This window comes from Hippopotamus amphibius, chromosome 3 (genome assembly GCF_030028045.1).
Source record: "Hippopotamus amphibius kiboko isolate mHipAmp2 chromosome 3, mHipAmp2.hap2, whole genome shotgun sequence".
Classification (NCBI taxonomy): Eukaryota; Metazoa; Chordata; class Mammalia; order Artiodactyla; family Hippopotamidae; genus Hippopotamus; species Hippopotamus amphibius.
The window spans coordinates 121,007,720-121,030,523 of NC_080188.1; the positions used below are offsets into that span (position 1 = coordinate 121,007,720).

General features: G+C 42.7%; 1 protein-coding gene across 1 annotated transcript; it reads left to right on the forward strand.

Moving 5' to 3' along the window:
* The first annotated feature begins 7,507 nt into the window (after nucleotides 1-7,507).
* On the forward strand, nucleotides 7,508-16,098 carry LOC130848764 (pregnancy-associated glycoprotein 2-like). The gene is made up of 9 exons (XM_057727165.1): nucleotides 7,508-7,560; nucleotides 8,658-8,808; nucleotides 9,761-9,878; nucleotides 9,975-10,093; nucleotides 11,301-11,494; nucleotides 12,396-12,512; nucleotides 14,142-14,283; nucleotides 14,370-14,468; nucleotides 15,946-16,098. The coding sequence occupies exons 1-9, from the start codon at nucleotides 7,508-7,510 to the stop codon at nucleotides 16,096-16,098; spliced, it is 1,146 nt and encodes a 381-aa protein (XP_057583148.1).
* The last annotated feature ends 6,706 nt before the right edge of the window (nucleotides 16,099-22,804 follow it).

Below are 22,804 nucleotides of genomic sequence, written 5' to 3' on the forward strand. Positions count from 1 at the left end.
TATAGTAATCGCTTGCTAGTGTGGGTATTCTAGAAATTATGTGAAGTTCCTAAATTTCTGAAATGTCCTGAAAAAAGGTTATCAGTCACAGTTCTAGTTATTCACTAAAAATGATGTATGTCCTAACAGTAACCAAGTTACTTTATCAACTTCACTGTAATAAGATTTTAAATGGGTCTTCTTGTGTCTTTGATCGTTATAGACCACTATGGTCAATCTGATGTCTCTGCAAAGATACTACCTTTTCAAGATTTATGAAAATAATTTTCTAAGATTAAGTTAAAATGAATTAGGTACATAAATATGTTATCAACAGCATGCTGGTACCAGACTGGAACTTGTTTTTCACTCTCTGTTAAGAAAACAAATGTTTCTTGGAATGCTGCTTTTGATAGCAGACTGTGTGAATTACCTAGCCTTTAACTGAATTATATTAGCATTTAAGATCTTTTGCTACTTTGGTTGAGTGAATAAGTAGCTTTTCACAGTGATCAATGAAGTCTATGGCATGTGCAGATAAAGATCAATCTGCTTCTACAAAAATGAACCCCTCATTTTCAGATTTTTGCTATTCTGATGTCCTTAAAGCATGGCAATGGTCTACTCCTAAATCAGGGAATTGAAAATGGGTCAACACAGGCTGTAAAATAAACAGTCAGGGCTATGGGAATCCAAGATGGTCATTGGCTTTTCCCAGCTCCCTAACACACCTCAATGTTTAATTTTTATGGGTTAAAGCATTTCGTGGCTGCAGGGCTGATGCCCTCATATTGAAAACAATAGTTATAATTGTGGTTTCCACTTGGGGTATGCCTTTTACAGTCTCCAGCAGTTAAGGTACCCACATGACTAGACTCAAACAGAACAAAAGTTAATTACATGGGGTTAATCAAACTACAAAGTATGAGATATTTTATGAATTTTGTCTGACATATTGCTGGCTTTTCGTCTGTTTTTTCCAGATGTTAAGAAGCCCTTCTCCTCAAGGTATTTATGCTTTACAACAATTTGTTAATTTACAACTGTGGGTAAAATTGAAATATTAATGTTTCTCTCTACCTGCTCCTTCCTAAGACTAAAGCCTCTTAGATTCTCAGCAGCATTATCAGCTCTTGTGTTCTGGGAACAATTGAATCATACTAAAGATCATCATTCTAGTTACACTAGAAAATTGGGCTTAATGCCTTATGAGCAATACCAATATACAATTTCCCTGAAAAGTAAGGATTACTACAGAACAGACTAAGTCAGGTAGCGTGGGTATATACTAAGCTGCACTTAATGGAAATTCTTGCCTTCAATTCATACATTTGATCTCACTAATACTGCTAGCTATATTATTTTCTATATCACCTATTTCAAGAAATTGTTGTTTGTTGCATTACCAAGTGTGTGATTGAGCCTCTAATGAAATTAGGATATACAGTTCCATGTAAGAAAAGTGTTGGTAAGAGTTTAACTCTAGTATGGAAAGATGCAACAACATTGAATATTCTCCTGGATCATAAAAGGCTAGACAGGTGGTCCAGAGGTTTTTGGCTACTGTTAGCAGGGCCAACTCAAGGAACAGCACATTGAATGGCCTTCAGTGAAATTTCACCAGACATAGGAATGAGACTTCCTAGCACTGTGGGAAGAAATGATCATGAAATGCCCCCCAAACCATGGGTAAACTTATGACCATGAAGGAGCTCTGCCAACTGGAAAAGTGACACTTGCCATCCACCTCTACAAGCACAAAATTGTGGCCACTGCAGCTGATGAACTTCAACCCTCCCTGAAAGAAGTTCAGTGAAGAAATCAAAAAGGAGGCACTCTGTGCTCTGCAAGAAACTTGCAGAACAGGTATCTGGAAAGTTAGACACATTCAGAACAAAGATTTTATGAGCCCAAATTCTTGCATCTTCTCATACCTAGAAAATCACTAACATCATTAACAGTAAGGTCTGCTCTTGCTATTAATGAGAACATTTTCAGACCAATGTAACCTGTGATCTATGTATTGATACAACACCAAAGCTTAAAACCTACTTAGATGAAAACTAGACAACTGGCTACCTGGCTACACATTTCCCCAAAGCACCAGGTCCAGACTAGTTTTCAGGGTTATTCTCCTAAAAAAAAAAAAAAAAAAAAAAAAAACCAAGGATCTCTTTCTCTATTAAAGTTCAAGTTCTCACTCTCCAACTGCTTTGAGCTGGGTCTGTTATACCTATATCAATTTTATTAGGCTAATAAAAGAAGGCATCAAAATTATATATGAGCAAGCCAAATGGCTTCATCCCTTTGAACAGAATATCCCAAAGTTTACTACTCCTGCTTGGACTCCTGGTTACAATATTTTTTTTAACTGATCTTTGGCCCATGCCTTCTTGATCTACTTCTCTATGTCACTCTTTCTAAGGACACAGTGGGTTCCCAGACCAGATGATGGTGATGCAGAGATTCCAGCCACTCCTCAGAACAGATCCTGCTAAAAACAACAACAACAGCAAAAGTCACCCTGGGCCCCTTAATGTGACAAGATGAGATTTTGGTTACCCCAACTAGGTAGGGTCTACAAGCCCCAGGCCAGCATGAAGAAGCTGCAGAAGACAGACCTTCACCCTTCATCATCTGAATAAAGACTTATTGGGGTTCTCATCTCTCAGGGATGATTTGAGGTAGGATACAAATGGGCTCCATGTTAGGCATTTACAAATGCCCTCCCATTTACATCTCATCAGGCAGAGAAGATGAGCTCCAGGTTGGACATTCATCCCAGTCCCTACTTTACACTTTCTGAACAAGGGACACATGGGCTTCAGGACTACATATTGATGACTGGACTCCTGTCAATATTTTCATATGTTCATTTCAATTGAAGGAACAGCAACAGAAATAGTGTAAATAACTGAGCATTGGACACTTTTATGGCAGGGGCAGGGAGGGGCTAAACTCTGTTAAGAAACCAAGAAGTCATACACTCCCCATTCTTGGGACAAGGGAGATATTACACATGGATGGAAAGGCTCCTTGGAGTTCAAAAAGGAGGGGACATCACCCCATAATATGTCATGGTAAAGCCTTCCCATAGGCTTCTGTTCTGAAATCCATTTGGAAAAAAAAAAAAGTATGCACGCATGCTAGGGAGGGTCCTGGGACAGGGCAGGTGTGAAGAAAGAAACTAGATAATTAGGGACTTCCCTGGTGGTGTAGTGGTTAATAATTCTATGGCTCATGCAGGGGAAATGGGTTCAAAAATCCCATTTCCAGGATTCTGCTCCAGGGAGATCCCACAACTGCAGACTAACTAAGCCTGTGCACCATAATTATTGAGCCTGCACTCTATAGCCTGGGAGTGAAAATTATTGAACCTGTGTGCCACAACTACTGAAGGCCACATGTTTAGAGCCCATGCTCAACAACAAGAGAAGCCACCACAATGAGGAAGCCATGCACCACAATGGAGATTTACCCCTGTGCCACAACTAAAGAAACCCTATATGCATCAATGTGGACCAAAAACAGTCAATAAATAAACAAATCTTAAAAAGACATCAGATAATTTGCAAAAGTAAACAAAGCCCCAGAACAATCACCCTATATAAATGACTTAATGGTCTCTTTTCCTTACTCCTCCTCATTATGGAGGAATCCCACACCCTTTCTCTCTGGATGTGCATGTCTAAATTGTGTCTGTATTAATAAATTGTTCCTTTGTGTGCTCGCCACTTGTTCTTATGCTTTGTCTTTAATAATAAACTCTGTACATGCTATTAAAGTTTTAGCCCCTGTGAGAAATGCATTGTTCACTGCGGGGCGAGATCCAGGGGAAAATAGCTTCTAGCCTCTAGCCTGGCTGGTCTGGTGGCTAGGACTCCTGCTTTTCACCCAGGCTTCCCAGGTTCAAATCCTGGGCAGAAATTAAGATCTTGCTTCACACCAAGTCTCACTGGCACCTCTCTAAGATCAGTACCACAGGCCTCCTTAGGACCAAGACCTAACTCAACATTTTCTTCCCTTATCCCTGCCACTTCATGGTCACCAACTACAACTGTACACATCAGTTTGGAAGTTGAACCCACATGCCAGGACACAAGCCCAGCCAAAACCCTGATTGGGACTTGAACCCATGTGGCCAGGACTCAAACCTGGACAAAACCCAAAGCAGTCCAACTGAGATCACACTCTTGATTTCCAAACTCAAGGAAGCTCATGTTCTTGATGTCTCATCACAGAACAAATTCAGTTAGAGACAAACTAAAATAGGTAAGAAGTGGATATATTTATACAAAAACACACTCCACAGACAGACTGTGGGCCATCTCAGAAGGTGAGAAAGGCACCAGGGTGTGGGGTTGTCAGTTTTTTCAAGGGTGGGTGCATTCACAGGCTAAAGAGTGGGAGGAGTATTTCAGCTATTTCAGGAAGGGTTGGGGATTTCCAAGAATAGGGATACAGCCCACTCTTTGATCCTTATGCTTGTATTATAGAGGCTAAACTTCTAGTGGAAGTCAACTTGCCTGCCTTCTTGGACTGATTTCGTTCTACTCAGTTTATGTCATGGCCTCAGGCTATGTCATTCTTTCTAAGGTTATATGCCCTGCCCCCTTCCCTCCTGTTTCAAAAGTGTCCCACTTTTGGCCTCCTCATATGGATTCCTAAACTTGTATCCACCCCCAGGAGGATTTTGAAGGCCCTCAACTTTCTGGTCTTTCAAGATTCCTAGGCTTAACTTGTGCATTTCTTGGCCCAGCCCTGAAATCAGCCATCTCCTCAAGAATCTCTGGATCTTTTGGTGGAAAATGGTATTTAGAGGTCACAAACAAGGCCTCAGGATAGTCATTGATATCAAGTTGCCATTGTTTCTAGGCTATAAGTGATCAGAGCCACAGGTACATATTTTGTTTGAAAAAATTATAAGGAAAATAATTAATTTGTACAAATGTATATTCCAAATCAAGTTTAAGACCACAGGGGTATAGCTAAGCTTTTTGGGTGCATACTTAAATCTCTTTTATCTCTTGCACTGAATGATTTGCCTCATAACAACATCAGCGTTAATGACTTACTTTCTTTAACTTGTGTGCACATAATTATGATACTTACACAACAGCAGCAGCAGTATCACCAACAATAAGGTGTTGGATACTGTTCCAGATTCCTTTTTTTTTTTTTTTGCTTGTTTTGTTTTTGTTTTTGAAAGAGGGTGTTTTGTTTGTTTCTTTGTCTTTCTCCTTAGAAGATATCCCATTCTGAACGTAGTGTCAAATTTTGTAATTTAAAGCCACTTAAGTAATGTTTTGTTCTGTGCAGTTATATCAGCAAATTGATAGAATTAGGTTCATTTTTCTTAGTGTTCTTGTTCCACAAATGTGTTTATTTATCTATTTTTTGATTCTGTAACACATTTAAATGGTTGCAAAGTCACATTATAAAACAAGAAATATCTCACTTCTGTCCCTGTCCCTCACCCATAAATTACAATTTTTATTAGATTTTGATTTATTCTTCCACACTTTCTTATTGAAAATAGACATGTGTGTATATGGAAAAGCAAGAAACTATAAGCAACATTCTGGTCCCTCTTTTTTCCAAAACTGAACAACATAACATGAATATCACACCCATTCCATGCCTTCCTCCATCACCATTATACCTAATTCTTCAGTTGCCCCATGCCTTATTCAAAGCTCCCCAGTGGATGGGCACTTCAGATATGTTTCTAATCATTGGCTTTTACAAACACTGTTTCAGTGAATACCTTGTGCATATGTCTTTTTGTAGTTTTGCCAGTGTATCTTTGGGAAAAATCCCTAGAAGTAGAATGGCTGAGCTAAATGCTTTTTCTGTGTGTCATTTGCTAGGGGCTGTCAAATCCCCATCAGAGCAATTGAAGCACCAAAACCAAGATTTAACAATGTGCAAAAACTGAGTAGGAAGATGCAGCACCCCACATATCACCTACCTGGTGACCAGCTCAGATTCCCATTTTTCTACTCAAGGGACAGGCCTGGATAGATCACACACAGGAACACCCGGGCCATGGAAATCCTGGAAGAAGCCATAAAACTCCAATGTCTTTACATTGGTAGGAATAACACTTTAACAGGTATCTTGTTCACCTGAGGCTGAGCTGAAGCTCTGAGTGGTCTTTTCTACTTCTTTTGAGAATTAAAACACTGAATAATAATTTCTTCCTTTATGTTTGTTTTGGTAGACAAAATATTTCAAGACATGGATCCCATTGGGGAATTATATCAGATGCTCAGCAAGTAGACATGATTCAATTCATTGCTTTATGTGACCCTGGTGATTTTTCTTTACAAATGGAAGGGAACTAAATATGCTTAAGTTGAATTCAGTTTCATTCATTCCAGTAACATGCATAGAACCCTCTCTCTGTTTCCTCTTTACTCCTACCTCCAGGGCAGAAATAAAAACCTGTGCAGCCAGTGGGCTGAATCCAGCACACACTTGCTTCAGGTTTGGTTCACATTACGCTATGTGAAAAAGGAAAAAAAAAAAAAAAAATATATATATATATATATATATATATGCTAAGATTTAAAATGAAGGGATTTTCATAAATATCCTGACTTCTGACTTCTCTTGAAACCGTGGCCATCCAGGCTGCTTTCCAGCATGGCAGTCGCTAGGTTGAGCTAAGCACAAGCTGTCACTTCTGCTAGGACATGTGTTTCCTACCCCGTATCCATGATGCCTGCCCAGCACATCTTTTCATTTATTTTACCAATTTGGCCATGAGTTTGTGAGAAATGTCCTAGACTGTTAACTCCTTGAAGATAAGGACCACCTATGTGTTACTCAATTTTAATTTCCCACACCTAAACCCAGCATACAGGCTGCTCTGCAAATATTTGTTGGATGTTATGATGTTTCTCGTGGATGCATGCACCACATTTCTTCCAGTAGTGAAATTCTGTAATTGCAATACAACTCTAGCCTAGAGTTTTGATGAAGATTGGTGTCATAAGTGCCCCCAACCTGTGCCATCTGTCCCACTACCTAAAGCTACTCACTCATAGGTCACTGGGCTGCCACTCAAGTGTTTAGTTTGTCGTATCACCTCTTTTCCTTCTAGCACCTTCTGTTGAACTGAGGACAGCAATGCACATTTCATGAATTTGCTAAGAAGATCACATGAGATCACAAATGTCAAGCATGGTTCCTAGACTTTACTTTTATCCTGTTACTACCAGTGTCTTTTCCTCTAGTCAGTAAGAGTCTCTCAACTCTTAGTTAGTCGATTCAGTTCAGCTTGGTTTTGCAGCAAAGCCCCAACGAAGAGATTACAGTAGAAACCTCTGTATTCTGAGAATTTTCTATGTCCACTCCCCTAAGACACCAATGGAGGGAAAGATTTTATCAACAGATTCATATTTCTTTTTAGATCCATTCGTGGCCAAAGGGGACAATTAGGGCAGGTCAGAGCATATATAACAAGGAGCTCTTGGAATCCACTGCATGCTATTTCCTGAATAACTGCAACCAGGAAGGAAATATGAAGTGGTTTGGAATCCTTGTGCTGCTGACCCTCTCAGAGTGCCTAGTCATGTAAGTAAGGGGACTGAAAGTGGCATCATCTCCTTTCTCTGGTTTTTCTTGTCCTCTGATTCTTTGACCCATTAGAGTTAGAAGGAAATATAATCATTCCTTGACAGTCTTAAACATCAACTCACATTAACTGATGAGTACCTTGCCATGCACAACGAGGGGACAGAGGGTCTTGGGGTCAGTCTGCAGAGATGACCAGCCCTACAGGTGAAGTCACATTATGACCTATGTGAAAATGGCACTCCTTGGAATTGTTCAGTGTACAACACCTGCACTTGTAACTGTGGTCCAATGGAAGATCATGTCTCCTGTATTTGCTTCTAGGTCTTCTCTCTGCTCTCTCTCCATTTCTGAGTGAATGTGTCTGTTCTACATCTCTCTATTGCTCTCTTTTATCTCTCCATCTCTTTGGCTGTTTCTGTGCATGCAGAAATCTATGACTTTTTTCTTCCTCCTATGACTATCCCTTTCTTCTCTAGCCTCATCATTTCCTTTTCTATACCCCATCTCCTGACTTCCACTCTCAACCCTCTCTTGTGCTTGTGACCTGGAGAAAGATAAAGAAGGCTACTTCTGTGCTTTTTTATCTCTAACAAGGAGGGTGACCACAGCCCAGTCACAAGCTCCATGTATTTCATTTCCCTCCTCTGTAAAAAGAAGTTAATGATCCCACTGATACCTCATTCCAGAGCTACTTTGAAGAAAATACAGTGGGATGGCAATGCCAATGGTAATAGCTGTTATTGTTGAGACCTCCTACACACCAAGTACATTATATCCATCATCTCACTTAATACCCACAACATCCTATATGGGGGATGGGGGTTACTATATTTGACCTTTTTACTGATGGGGAAAATGAGACTCCAAATGCACATTAGACTTAACTCAAGATTACAGAAAAGAATCTGTATTCAAAAGGAGCTGTTTGCCCTGCTCTTTTTATGGCATCCTGATAATAACTGGGAAAAAAATCCTGATAAAAATGTTGGGTAAATGCACAGCACCATTACAATGCAAGGTATGACACTCATGCAATAACATGGACAGGTGATTGCTGCCCCTTCTTCTCTTCCTTTTCAAATGTTTGGTGAAAGAATCCCCTTAACGAAGATCAACACCTTGCGAGAAATCCGCAGAGAGAAAAACCTGCTGATAAATTTCCTGGAGAGGAACATGGATAACAGGTCCCAGAGTGAAATTGATGACCCAAAAATTTCTCTTCACCCCCTGAGGAACCACATGAATGTGAGTGTGTGGGGAGGATGCTGCTCCACAGCGTCCCCTGGTGCTCTGGCCTAGCACTGGGGTTCACTTGGAAGTACCAGGATGAATGCTGGGTGTGGGGCTCATGCAAGAAGCAGAACCATTTGGGAACAGGGTCCCCATTCCCAGAGGAGAAGGCACTCTTATCCTCAGGTCTTAGGCTGTGGTGACGGGGCCCAGCAATGACCAGAGGGAAGGTAAACATCCATTTCTGTGTGAGAAATATGTCATTAGTTTGAGGGAGATTGTTCTTTCTGAACTAACCTAGCCACAGTGTTTTAGGTGAAAGGTGAGCCATGTCTGGTCAAAAGATAAAGCCAACTGCACATCAAGTTGGAAACCTTAGGCAGAGGAACCTCAGCCTCTGCAGATTGAAGAAGGACACCAGAAAGAAGTTACTGAGCCGTATGGCCTATGATGCCATAAAAATCTAAGACTATGGATATTGTTATTGATTTTAAAATGGTCTTGTGTCTCCTTCAAGAATGCTTAGGCCAGCCAGAGAGATAGTCAAAGAGTAAATACATGTACAATAAAAGGGCCAACTGCATGGTGTTCATAGGACATGGAATGAGTTTAGAGGAAGTGCCAGGGAAAGACTAAGGAGGCCATCTTGAGAAGGATACACTCAGGCTCGGCCTTGAAGGGGAGACTGGAGAGTTTCTCAAATGAAGGCACTGGGTTAAGACACCAGTGGGTAAGACTCTGTGCTAATACTGCACTAACGCTGGTTCGATCTCTGGTCACGGAAGTAAGTTCACACGTAGAAAAAAAAAAATCAAAGGAAAGCACAGGTCTGAGCAGAAGCTGTGAAGGAGAGTGGATGGAAACTGATTTCAGGGGACATGGGACACTTGGAGGGGAAGCACTCAGGGAATTGAGGGTGACCAGGGCAGCCAGGCCTGCCCTAACCACACTTCCCCGGTGACTGTAGCTGCTCTACTTCGGAAACATCACCATTGGAACGCCCCCTCAGGAGTTCAGGGTCCTCTTTGACACAGGCTCATCTGACTTGTGGGTGTTCTCCATCTACTGCACCAGCCCCGCCTGCCGTGAGTAACTGCTCCACCCCCCACTACCCATCTTACACTCACTCTCCCACCCACCTTACTTGGCACCTGTGGGACACTCATCTCTTGTGTCTGCAGGTGCAAACAAGCTCTTCAACCCTCACTTGTCCACCACCTTCCAGCATACATGCAAGTTCTTCAAACACATATATGCCACTGGGACGACTGTTGGATCTCTTGGCTATGACACCGTCCGGGTAACTGGAAACCATAAGCTGAGACATGACTGCCCCTAGGAGCTACCACTGCCTCCAAAACACATCTAGGATCAACTGGGAGGGCCTGTCTTTCCCAACATTCCCTAGTGGCTGGCCCCTGCTCTGCAAAGCTTGGCCCTGGGGAGACAGCACCTCTGTTGTCACACAAACTCCAAGAATAGCTAACCCAGAGTTTGACTCAGGGTGTGGATTTGCAGCTCCTTTGCCCATGAGCCATTCAGAGGTTAATTTTGGTGGGAGCAGGAAGAAAGGGAGAAAAAGCAGTCACTTTTCTATTCTCACACTGTGCTGGACAATTTCATGGTAATAACATGTTTCATCCTGCAACAAGCCCACACAGCAAGTATTGTGATTAGCTCCATTATAAAGAGGAGGAAACTGAGGTGCACAGAGCAAGAGCTTTGTAAAAGTCAGGCATCTGGAAAATGGTGGAGCTTGGCTAGACAGTCAGGATTCATGCAGGTGTGGAGTACTTGGAGAGAAGAAAAATTATGTTTGGTTCCTGGGGGCAGCTGAGAGCTTTAGGCATCTGGGCAGGGAAGGTAGGGGACCACAGATATGAGAGTGGCCTGATAAAAGGGTTCTGACTCTAGGGGGCTTTTGACAGTCCAATAAATTATATGGCCTTCCTCGACCAAAGAGTTTTACTATTCTCTGTCTCTTTCTCTCTGTCTCTCTGTCTCTCTCTCTCTCTCTCTGTATCTAAGACACACATACCCAAAAGCATATTCCCTAGGGAGAATTTTTCTAAGAACACTGGTAGCAACATTGTATAATGGGCTTCTGTGTTCCTGGGCAGCTGAAGAATCCACAATGCATTCCAAAGTATTCCGTCCATTTCTGTCATCTTATCATACAGATGCAAATGACAAGGCTACCATGCACACCTCTCATTTCATTCTCAAGTGGGAACCACTTGGTCCTGTCCTGAGTCTCAGTTTCCCCACCTGTACAAATGACATGAGGCCAATTTAACTCATTGCAGATGGTATGTGCATGAGTACCAGGTGTTGGGTAAAATCCACAGCCCTACTCAGATGGAACCTGCATTCCTGTCCCAGCCTGGTCTTACCATCTGAGGTCAATGCAGGGCACAGCCAGGCCTCAGGTCTTCTTTTTGGTCCTCAGGGCATCTCCACCCCACCCCTGTTCCAGCCCCACAACCCAAACACATCTTCTCCCATAGATCGGGAACCTTGTCAACCTGGGCCAGGCATTTGAATTGAACAAGTGGCAGACTGGGTACGAACATAAACCCTATGATGGCATCCTGGGCCTGGCTTACCCCAGCCTCGCCATTGAAAACACGACACCTGTCTTTGACAACTTGAAGACACAAGGCGTTATTTCTCAGCCTGTCTTTGCCTTCTACTTAAGCGAGTAAGTCTGACCTGGTGAAGCTCTCTCAGCTCTAAGATGCACTCAGTTTCATGAGAAATTATAGACCACCTAAGCCAGAAGTTTCCTGAGAGACTGTCTAGCCCAGCACAATTGTAGCCCCAGGCCCACATTTGCCCCACCACGGGTATCTCTAAATAAAGTTTTATTGGAACACAGCATGCTCATGAGCTCAAGGGCAGAGGTTTAGTCCAAGACAGGGAGGCAAGAAGGAGATCAATGGAAGATCTCAGGATACAGGGTGCAGAAAAAGGCAAGAGGATTTGCTGATGCTGATATGGAAGGAAGGAGAGGGATGGTGGGAATGTTTACTTCCTCACTAACATTTTACTGGGAGCCCAGGACCAGCTACATAATTGACTAGAGTCAGTGCAAAATGAAAATTTGGGACCTCCTGTTCAAAAAGTATTAGGAATTACAAAACAGGGATACCAAATATGTGGGTCCCTGCTGAGTGCTGGGCGCATGATTGTCACATGGCACAGGCCCATGAAGCCAACCCTCAGTGAGCCTGAACTCATGCCCTTAGTGCCTTCCTGCCTCGGCTTTTCTGACAAATGACAGGCTACACAAAGGGGAGACCAGACCCCTCCAGCATAATGGCTCTGAGGGTGGCTCTGAGCACTTTGGTTGCTGGAGAGGACATCCCTCTTCAGAAGAGTGAGCTGTTGGAGTCCAGCCAGGCTGCCAAGCTTCAAACCTCTTCTGTGCCATTCATTAGTGGGTGACTGGCCCTGGTCAGGTACTCAATCCCTCTGTGCCTCAATTTCCACATCTGTCAAATGGGTACCATACTAGTGCCTCTGATGGATGGATAAGCACAGCACTCAATGAATGCTGTTATTCTCTGACAAGGAGCCCTCCCACTTCCTTCTCTCCCCAGTGGGAAGGAGAATGGCAGCCTGGTGATGTTTGGCGGGGTGGACCACAGCTACCACAAAGGACAGCTCAAGTGGATACCAGTGTCCAAAACCAAGTATTGGCAGATAACCATGGACCGGTAAGAATTTCCCTCCAAGGGTCACCCCAAGTTATACTCCCACACTTACAAACAGACACATGTAGATGCACACAAATGCACGCATAAACACACAGTTAACACAGACACATACACTACACCCACAATGACATACATACAAAACAAACACAGAGACACATATAAACACACATTGACACACTTACAAACATGCACAAGAACACAGATACACACAACCAAACACACACACAGAGACACACACAGAGACAAACAGAGACACAGAGGCACAAACACACACAGATAAACATACAGACACACACATATACAGACACACAAACACACAGATACACACATGACACATGGGCTCATAATCACTCCAGGTCTCCCACTCAGGGCCCTGACCAGCATCCTGAACAGGGTTCGGAGAGGCGTATACAGCCCAGAGAGTCCTGCACCCACTGTGTGCTCTGAGGCATTCTTCATGGTTAAAGGACCCTAAACTGTGAAGAAATGAGGATTAGGGAGAAATTCACCAGCATAAACAGGGCTGTCATAAGATGAGCAACTCTCCAGGGCTACCCCAGCCCAAGGGAAATTGTATTACACAAAACTGCTAGTTTAAAAAGAGGTAAAGTCCTGGACAAACAGGGAAAACTGATCTCCTTAGGGAGAAACTTACCAGCAACAGAGAGAGAGGTTGGCTACCCTCCTGAATTTGAAAGCAACTCATAGTGAGAGACACTTCCCCATCCACTGATACACATTCACATATCCCTGGAACACAGTGGGGCAGGGGATGTGACAGACAGAATCGGGAAGCTGAAATCCAGGAGTGGCTTGAGAACAAGGGGCAATGAATGATGGGATTCTGTGTGATACTCTCAGAGTGAATCTTATATGTCCTTTGTAAGTCTCCTGGGCTAGCTCGGGCATCACCTGGTGGGGGCCTCCATGTCAGAGCCACAATAGGGGGCCGTGCTTGGAATCAACCTCTCCTTGGGCAGCCTGTTTTTCCCCACTCAACACTAGGAGCATCTGCTGCCCCAGAGAACATTTGTCTTCACTGTGTGTGGTGACACATTATTGTTCAGACACAAGACACAGGTCTGTGGTTACTCCCCATTCGTTTCTTCACTCACTAAATTACTCATTCATTCACTAGACAAACATATGCTGTACATCCACTGTGTGCTGCACACTTGAGGGAGGCACCGTGAATACAACTTGCCCTCACATCTAGTGCAGCAGACATACATGAAATGAGTCACATACATAATGAATTACCACTTTCATACATGATACAATTGAGGAAGGGTCTAAAAGAGAGACCAAGACAAAAGCCTGATCTAGTCTGGGGGAAGACTTCCCTGAAAAAGTATCATTTAAGCTGGTACCTGCAAGAGGAGGATAAATTTGCTAGACAAAGGCAATCGGGTCTTCTAGGAAGGGCTATCAGCCTATCCTGAGGCACAAAAGAGCCTGGTGCATTCAAGAAATGAAAGGAAGTCAAAGAAGATTACATGACCAAAGCAAAGGAAAACATAGTCAAGGAATTAGCTGAAGGACTGTTCTGGAGACAGTTAGGGAGTGGGGCAGTCATTGGGGAAGACTTCAGAGTGATCCTGGTGCCCACTTTGTCCCACTGTCTCTCAGCATCTCCATGGATGGAATGACTGTTGGTTGTTTCAATGGCTGCCAGGCCATTCTGGATACTGGGACCACCTCGCTGATTGGCCCAACTAGACTGATCAGCAACATCCTGAAGCTCATCAAAAGCAAACGTTTTCAGCAAGAGGTGAATTGACATGCCACAGGGTCACTCTGGGGTTCTCCAAACAGCAGGGATCAGCTGGACCAACCTCTCTCTGCTTTCTCTTATAGCATGTGGTTCCATGTAGCTCTGTCACTCAACTGCCTACCCTCATCCTCAACATCAACGGCACTGACTACCCAGTGCCCGCTCAAGCCTACATTTGGAAGGTGAGGGGACAACCCTGGGGGCTGGATCTCAAAATTGGGACTGGCAGAAACTCTGGGCTGCTGGTAAAAAGTGGAGAACCTCTGCAGGCCAAGCAACAGCCCTGCAGATGTTGCTGAGCCCCTATGATTGGTCCAGGGCCTCCCATAAACCTAACCACTTGAGAGTAGAGGGCAGTCTGGGCCATCCATCATCCTGGAATAAATGGAGGCACCACCCCATCCTGGCATGGTATGAGGCACAAGGAGAGGGGAACACTAAGGCCACTGCCCTGAAACAGCTTCAGTTCCACCAGAGCCCTCAAATGAATGAACTCAGAAAGTTATCTCAAGCAACCCCAGAAATAGGCCAAGTGACAATTAAGGTTGGCTGGGGTCAGTCTGATTGTATTGTCCCACCATCATGATTAACAGTCTCCCTTCCCATCTCAAAAGGGTCCTGGTGGATAATCAAATACATAGTTCCCCTTTCATCAGCTGTAATTTCTCCTTGCTAAGCCTCAGTTTCCCCTCTGTGAGTTGGGCTACCAGACCCTTCTGTGGGGAGGTTGGATGCTCACATGAGTAAAGGGTTCACAGTGACTGCACAGCCCTGACACAGGGTTGAGGCTTAATGTCAGCTCCCTGTGAGACTTTAGAGTAGGCTAATGGGCTCAAAGAAGGCTTTCAGGAAGAGAGGGAATTTTAGTAATTCAGAACCCCCAGCCTCATGGAGGCATGAGGATTCCTGCTTGGGTTGAGGAAAATCTACACTGACCTCCAAACAAAGGGCATCACTGGGGGTTGTTTCAAGTGGTTCCCGGTCCAAATTAGGGGTTATGAGGGCTACAGACAAGGGGAGCACCAGGGCAAGTCACACAACCCAGCCTGGAGTGGTCAGGGAAGGTGAGCATGGGTCCAGGAAGTCACCCTAGGGAGGCCGAGCACAGTGTTAAAGAAGAGGGAGGGGAAGAGGGTGAAAAAAAAGCATTCTCTGCAGAGGCAACACTGAGCATGGGTCAGAAGGAAAGGAAAAGAGGAACTATGGGCTATTCTTGCCCTTTTTGTTGTTGTTGTTGTTGTTGTTGAAGTATAGTTGATTGACAATGTTGTTTTACTTTCTGCTGTTGGGCAAATTGACTCATGCATACATATATATTTTTTTTTCTGTTCTTTTTCATTACTGTTTTTCATTTGGTATTGAATAGAGCTCCCTGTGCTGTACAGCAAGACACTGTTGCTTATTCATCCTCTGTATGGCAGCTTGCATCTGCTAATCAAAATCTCCAATCTTTCCCTACACCACCCCTGTGCTTCAGGACAACCCCATGTCTTGGCTCTCTTGTTCTTGGGTGGACACCCCCTTTCCTCAACTTCTAACAAAGCCACTTGGTTCTTACTAAAGAAGGGACATAAATCTGATAAGCTGCCATTTCTGGGTAATGAGGGGGGTGGCAGGTAAGCACTCAGGCTGACAGGGGTGTATTGCCATCTCCCCTAGAGTCCTCAGGGCTTCTGTCTCAGCAACTTTCAAGGGGAACCACAGCACTCGAATAAGCCAGAGACCTGGACCCTTGGTGTCATCTTCCTGAGACAGTATTTCTCAGTTTATGATCGGGGAAACAACAGGATTGGCCTGGCTCCTGCAGTATAAAGGCTGGGGCTGCTTCAGGAGTCCATCAGGCCCACTCCAAACACACAGTCACTCACACATAGGGCACTTCTGCCCAGGGATGGTTGTGGACTATGTTTGGAACTTTGTAAAGCAATATTTTCAGTAAAGAATAAAGGATTCCATACCCAATGGTTCCAATATGAATGGTTGCCTGTATTTTCGGAAGGGGAGGTGCTTCATAATCCGGCAGGATCTAGAACTTTGTGTGAACTACTAGTGAGAGGAGCCCAACTCTAACTGATCTCAAGGAAAGGAGAGACATTTTGGAAGGATACTGGGTATCTGGACACAGACACCAGAGCAGATGCACACATCTCAGTGAATGGACCCAATAAATCATCCATCAGCTCATTCCTTCTTTCCCACCCCCTTTCCCTTCTCTCATCTTTGATTCTCTTAGCCTGACAGCTTTCTTCCTCAGGCTTCTACAAATATGTATCCAAGGGCCTAACCCATAAGGAAAAAAAAGCTCAGAAACATCAGTGTAACAGGGAGGGCTCTAATGGATCCACCTCAGTTCATGTGTCCAGCCATAGGCAAACCATCCTGCCCAGGGGTCTGAAGTAGTATGATTGACTTTACTTGGTTACTTGTCCCTGCCCAATGTGATTGACAGTTACCTCCAGCATCAGTGGACTGGGGCTGGGGAGAGGCAGTCCCAAAAGAAGTGGCAGCAGGATGTTACACCATGGAAGACATAGTGGTGCCACCACCCACTCTGCCACCTCCTCACTCATAGGGAAAATACGGGATAATATAAATAGATTCTATTCATCCCATCTCACAGGACCTTGGCAGTGGTCTTCTCCACCAGGGGAGTTCTGGGTGAGGCCCTTCAATCTTAGATAGCTCCCAATGTCCTCACACCCCAGTCACCAGCTCTCTGCCACCTACATCGGCAGTGTCCTTTCCAGTCCCTCTTCCCAAGAGATAGACCATGTGAATCCCTAAGCCAGCCCAACAACTCCAGGGCCCAGGCTGTCCCCTCCCTTGGCCTCCAACACTGTTGGTGAAGATGCCATGTATGTAAAGGGGACTCAGGGTGCACAAAACCTTCAACCTTTCTGAGCATCCTCTGGGGCAGAGCTACAAATCATTTGGATCAAGGTGTCATGGTTTGGCATATTTGGAATAGAAGCATAAATTCTATCCTCATAGAGACCTTAGGAGGCTGCTCAATGTAGGGATAGCAAGGGTCAGAGATGGAGGGAGACCCAGATGTGAGAAAGAGCAAGAAACAATACATAAGGTGGAAAACACACTCCAGCACAATGCATTGTATGTGCCTTTTCTCTTTCAAGACCAACATCAGGAAAGGGACATCTTCCTTCCTTCCTCATCTTTTCATGCAGAACCAATTCACTGAGCATCTAGTCTGTATGACATGCTATGATGGACCTCAGGGATAGAGGACTGGGAAATGATAGGCTTGAGGGGAGTGAAAGTGGAGCAGTTGCAGAGCTGATAAAGGAAGGAAAGGTGAGAGCAGAACATATGTATTTAGCACTAAGGATCACAACCTGGGCTTAATGGAGACTCATGTGAACAGATTCTCAAAATCACTTTCCAAGTGCTCCTCGTGGAACATAAGCAATGTTTCCCTGTTGGTGAGAAATCACCAATACGAGTAAGTGTAATAAATCTTATTAATTACATACACCAATTTACTGTCTCCCCATGAGCCCCTGCAGGGCATGACCCCCTCATAGAGATGAAGGAAGCCACCTCTAGTCTTCTGTTCCCAGGATTGGTGACAGGGACATAGTAGGACCTCAATAAATACATGTTGAATAATTGAGTGAATGAATTAATAGATGCTTCCACTAGAACACAGTGCCGCATCCCTCTTGGAAGACACATAGTGTCACCATGTCTTATGGGATAATATCAACCAGAAAATCAGGCTTTGCTTCACTAAATGAGCCTAAGACTGAGGCTGGAGCTGTGTCTGTTAATGAGTCCACTTTTTATGAGATTTTATACTTGTAGCCTGTGCTACCAACATGAGGATAAACTCTGATCTTATTCAATTTCTTTTTTGTTTTTTTGACCACACCACACATTATGTGGAATCTTAGTTAACTGACCAGGGGTCAAACCCACTTTGCCTGCATTAGAATCATGGAGGCTTCAGCACTGGACCACCAAGAATGTCACAAAATCTGATCTTCAAAGCAACAATCTTCCCCCACCTTCCACTTTTATCATTTACGCATGCAGACCAGAGAGACATATAACCACCAGTAAGAGAAAATGTAGAAACAAAAAAGGAAAAAGAAAAACCACAACATTTCTTGAAACAGTGTAGGTTGGTACAATCTTTCTGCAGATGAATCGATACTAAAATATGTGTGGTCTGTGTCCCAGGAATTTGGCTCCTAAGTTTTATTGTAAATTGATGATCAGAAACACCCAAAGATGCAAAAAAGCAAGGATGTCCTCAAAATCTCATACAAATGGTAAAATTTAGGAATCCCAGAACACATTAAGCATAAAGTGTCCACAGCACAGATAGGCCATCATGCAAACAACTGCCTTCAATTTGTGTTATAGGAGAATATTTAATGTGAAGACAATTCATTCCAATAAGACCTTCAGGGAAAGAACAGAATACAAAGGAGCATGAGCTCAGGTTTGCTAAGCACATGGATGTCAGTGCAGCATACTTGCCAGGCATGTACATCCTGGATCTTTTCTAACTGGGTTAAAATCCCACCTCTGACACCTACTAAACATATGACCTCCATAAGTTCATTTCAGGACATCAGTTTCCTATTCTGTACAATTGAGATAAGGATAGCTCATCCCTCACTAATCATCAGGACAATGCAAATCAAATGACAATTAGACACCATCTCACATCCATTAGGATGGTCATTATCAATAAACAAAAGATAACAGGTGTTGATGAGGATGTGGAACCCTGTACACTGTTGGTGGGGATGTAAAATGGTGTAGATGCTGGAGAACATAATGGAGATTCCTCAAGAAATTACAAAGAGTATTTATATTTCATTCAGCAATTCCACTTCTTGGTATGTATCCCAAACACTTAAAATCATGATTTCAAAGGGATTTTTTTCCTGTCATGTACCTTGCAGCATCATTCACAATAGCCAAGATGTAGAAACAACATTGATCCATCAACATTTCAATGGGTATAGAAAATGTGATAGACATGTACAAAGGAATATCATTCACTATTTTTCAAAAAAAAAAAAGTATACATTTATTTAGCTTCAGCATGTCAAAGTTGCACCATGTGGGACCTTCAGGTGCGGCATACAGGATGTTAAGTTGTGGAGTGTGAACAATTAGTTGTGGCTTGTGGGATGTCCTTGCCTGCCCAGGGATTGAACCCAGGCCCCCTGCATGAGGAGTGTGGAGTATCTCCACTGCACCAGCAGGAAAGTTGCAATCATGGCTGTTTATATATTTAATTTCTTTCAATCAATTTGATGTAATGTTAAAAATGTAACCATGCTCCTCAGATTAGGACTTGAATCCATGTGGCTGGGACTCAAATCCAAATCCATCTCAAACCCAAGGTCTTCCAATTGAGATCATACACCTGGTTTCAGGAGTTAATTAAGCTCTTGTTCTTGATATCTCATTGCAGAAATAATTCATTGAGAGACAAACTGATAGATAAGAAGTGGATTTATTTACACAGGAACACACTCCACAGACAGTGGTGGGCCATCTCAGAAGGTGAGAAAGGAACCAGAGTATGGGGTTGTCATTTTTATATAGATGGGTAATTTCATAGGCTAATGAGTGGGAGCAGTATCCCAGCTATTTCAGGAAGGGGTTGGGATATCCAGGAATTAGGCCACTGCTCACTTTTTGATTCTTGTATTTGTATTCCTGAGGTTAAGGTCAAGTGGAAATTATCTTATTCACTATCTTGAACCCATTTGGCTCTGCTCAGTTTATATCATGTCCTCGGGGTATGTCATTCTTTCAAGGTTGGGCCTGTCCCCTTCCCTACTGTACCATTACCCTCTCAGAGATTTTACTCACATAGTATTATTTTTAATGCATTTAATATTTTTATTTGTTGGCTGTGTTTGTGTCTCTCTTGGTGCTCATGGGCTTTCCATAGTTGTGGTGAATGGATGCTACACTTCGTTGCAGTGCAAAGGCTCTTATTGCAGTGGTTTCCCTTCTTGCAGAGGATGGGCTCTAGGTGTGTGGGCTTCAAAATGTTTGGCTAATGGCTCACTGGCTGTGCCTCATGGGATGTGGAGCACAGGCTCAGTAGTTGTGGCACACGGGCTAAGTTGCTCCACTGCATGTGTGATCTTCTGAGACAAGAGATCACACTGGTGTCCTGTGCACTGGAAGGCAGATTCTTAACCTCTGTGTCACAAGGGATGTACCCACACCCATATTCTTATGGGAAACAGAAGGGCATTGATACATCCCCTGTAACAGTTTCAAGGCTGAATAAAGCCATTGGACCTAGCTGTCAAGGAATAAATATCTCTGGATGCCTGATCTAAGAGCACCCAGGGCATGACAGCTCCTTGTTTTAAGTCAGTATATGCTAGAATCATCACATAGCCAACCCCTTGATGTGGAACTCTTGTAGTTGCTTCCATAGCCTGTCTATGAATCTTCTTGATGAAGAAACACTTTTCCTACCAGCATCAGAGTACAGAAATATCTATAAAAGACAGAAGACTTAAATGGCATGGTTAAACAGCTCATTAGAGTGTAATCAATAGATTTGTTTACAATAACCAGAATTATGAATGATTACCCTTAACATACCAAGTAATCCTAGTTAAATATTTCTCTTTTAGGTGTCTCAAGGGCCCTCTGAAGCACCCCATAGTTAGCTGGAAGTCAAAGGATAAAATTAAAATTGTTATATTTGTGAAATATTTCTAAAGCTTTTAAAACACTTTGTCAAATAAGATCAATGGTCACTATGAGAAAATACTTATTCCTTAACCAAAGTTATGAAAGATCTCAAAAGCAAATACAGATCACTTAAAGGCAGAGACACTCATATTATCTGTTATTAAAGCAGCATTTCAAGAAAACTTTGGAGGGAGAAACAAATTCAGTCTTGGCCAAGCCCACTAATAATAAAAATCCATTTATCAAGGAAATTTAATCCAATCTTAGAAAATCCTGATTAAATACTTCTCTTTGCATACAGTTTTTTTGTTTTTTTGTTTTGTTTTGTTTTGTTTTGGTCGTTCCTGTCACTTTCTTTTACTGAAAAAATCCATCTTACTTTTCTTCAAAGGTTTTGTTGTTGTTGTTGTTGTTTTTCCATATAAAGTTATTTTCTGGTTGACAAATTTAAAGCAGAATAAAGTGTTATTTGACCTCTAGTAAACCTAGGTACAACAAAAGTATGATACTCAATATGGATTACTCAATTCACATTGATATTAATCACACCAACAAGTTTAAGCCACTTTCAGTATCAGATATCACTCTAGTCCTGAATATTTTCCAGATGAAGTGAACCTGAAATACATTCTGACAATATTGTTTTCTATTTCTGAGTATTTATATAAATACTGAATTTCGTGTAAGTCAATTAAATAGAGGTATTTTACCAATTAATTTTTGACAATACCACACATCTATGACACACTCAGAGATACATATGAACACACAAACAAAAACAAACCCTGAGACCTCAAAGTTTTCATTCCAATACTTCACTCCTGATTCAGCTAAAATATAAAATCTACCAGTTACAAGCAGTTGGATTCAAATTGGACTTCTGGCAGATGGGACATATCAAGGTAACCTATGTAGATGGCTAAACCTTTTTTACTGTGTTTACAGAAAAGACACTTAGGATTTCTACTTTTCCCTGACAAGTCATTTTAAATGACTTTACTTTCTTTTTTAAAAATTTGCATTTAAAATTATGACAGAAATAAAGTTTCCACAGAAGACCTAATAGGAGGTTTCCATTTCAAAGGTACAACCCAGTTCCTCCTCATCTGACTTTGTTTCCCTTTTGTTTAATACTTACAAGATTCCTGAATTCCCCGGTGGTGCAGTGGTTAAGAATCTGCCTGCCAATGCAGGGGACAGGGTTTTGAACCCTGATCCAGTAAGATCCTATGAGATGCAGAGCAACTAATCCCATGTACCACAACTACTGAGCCTTTCCTCTACATCCTATGAACCAAAACCACTAAGCCCACTTGCCATAACTACACGAGCTCACACTTGTAGAGTCCAAGGTCCACAAAAACAGAAACCATCGCACTGGGAAGACAGTGCAACATAACGAAGGTAGTCCCTCCTCGTCAAAGCTAGACAAAGCCCATGTAAAACAAGAGAGACCCAATGCAGCCAATAAACAGATAAAGAAATGTGTTTACTTAAGAAAAAACCTTACAGTCCTCTTAAGATAAGTAGGGAAGTTTTGATGAGTGCTCAAAGGAATAGTGGGCTTTGGATGACGTTTGGAGCCACACATCTGGTCCTGTAAAGACTACATTTGCAAAACAAGGTCAGTTTTGTTTGATTTTTCAGAGAATTGGGTGGTTAGCACAATGATATTGAAAGCCTGACAAACCCATTCACCTATGATGGAACACTGACTTTTCCACATTTATCTTTTGGGAGAAGTCCTCTTCCAATATTCCTATCAATCCCTGAGTATCAGATATGGTCAGCTTAGTCAGACCAGTGACCTCCTTTT

Bases quoted from the DNA above. Each gene is read 5' to 3' on its own strand.
- LOC130848764 (XM_057727165.1), top strand. From the start codon at position 7,508: ATGAAGTGGTTTGGAATCCTTGTGCTGCTGACCCTCTCAGAGTGCCTA. The intron at 7,561-8,657 runs GTAAGTAAGGGG...GTTTGGTGAAAG, and splicing joins CTCTCAGAGTGCCTAGTCAT to AATCCCCTTAACGAAGATCA. The intron at 14,284-14,369 runs GTGAATTGACAT...TTTCTCTTATAG, and splicing joins GCAAACGTTTTCAGCAAGAG to CATGTGGTTCCATGTAGCTC.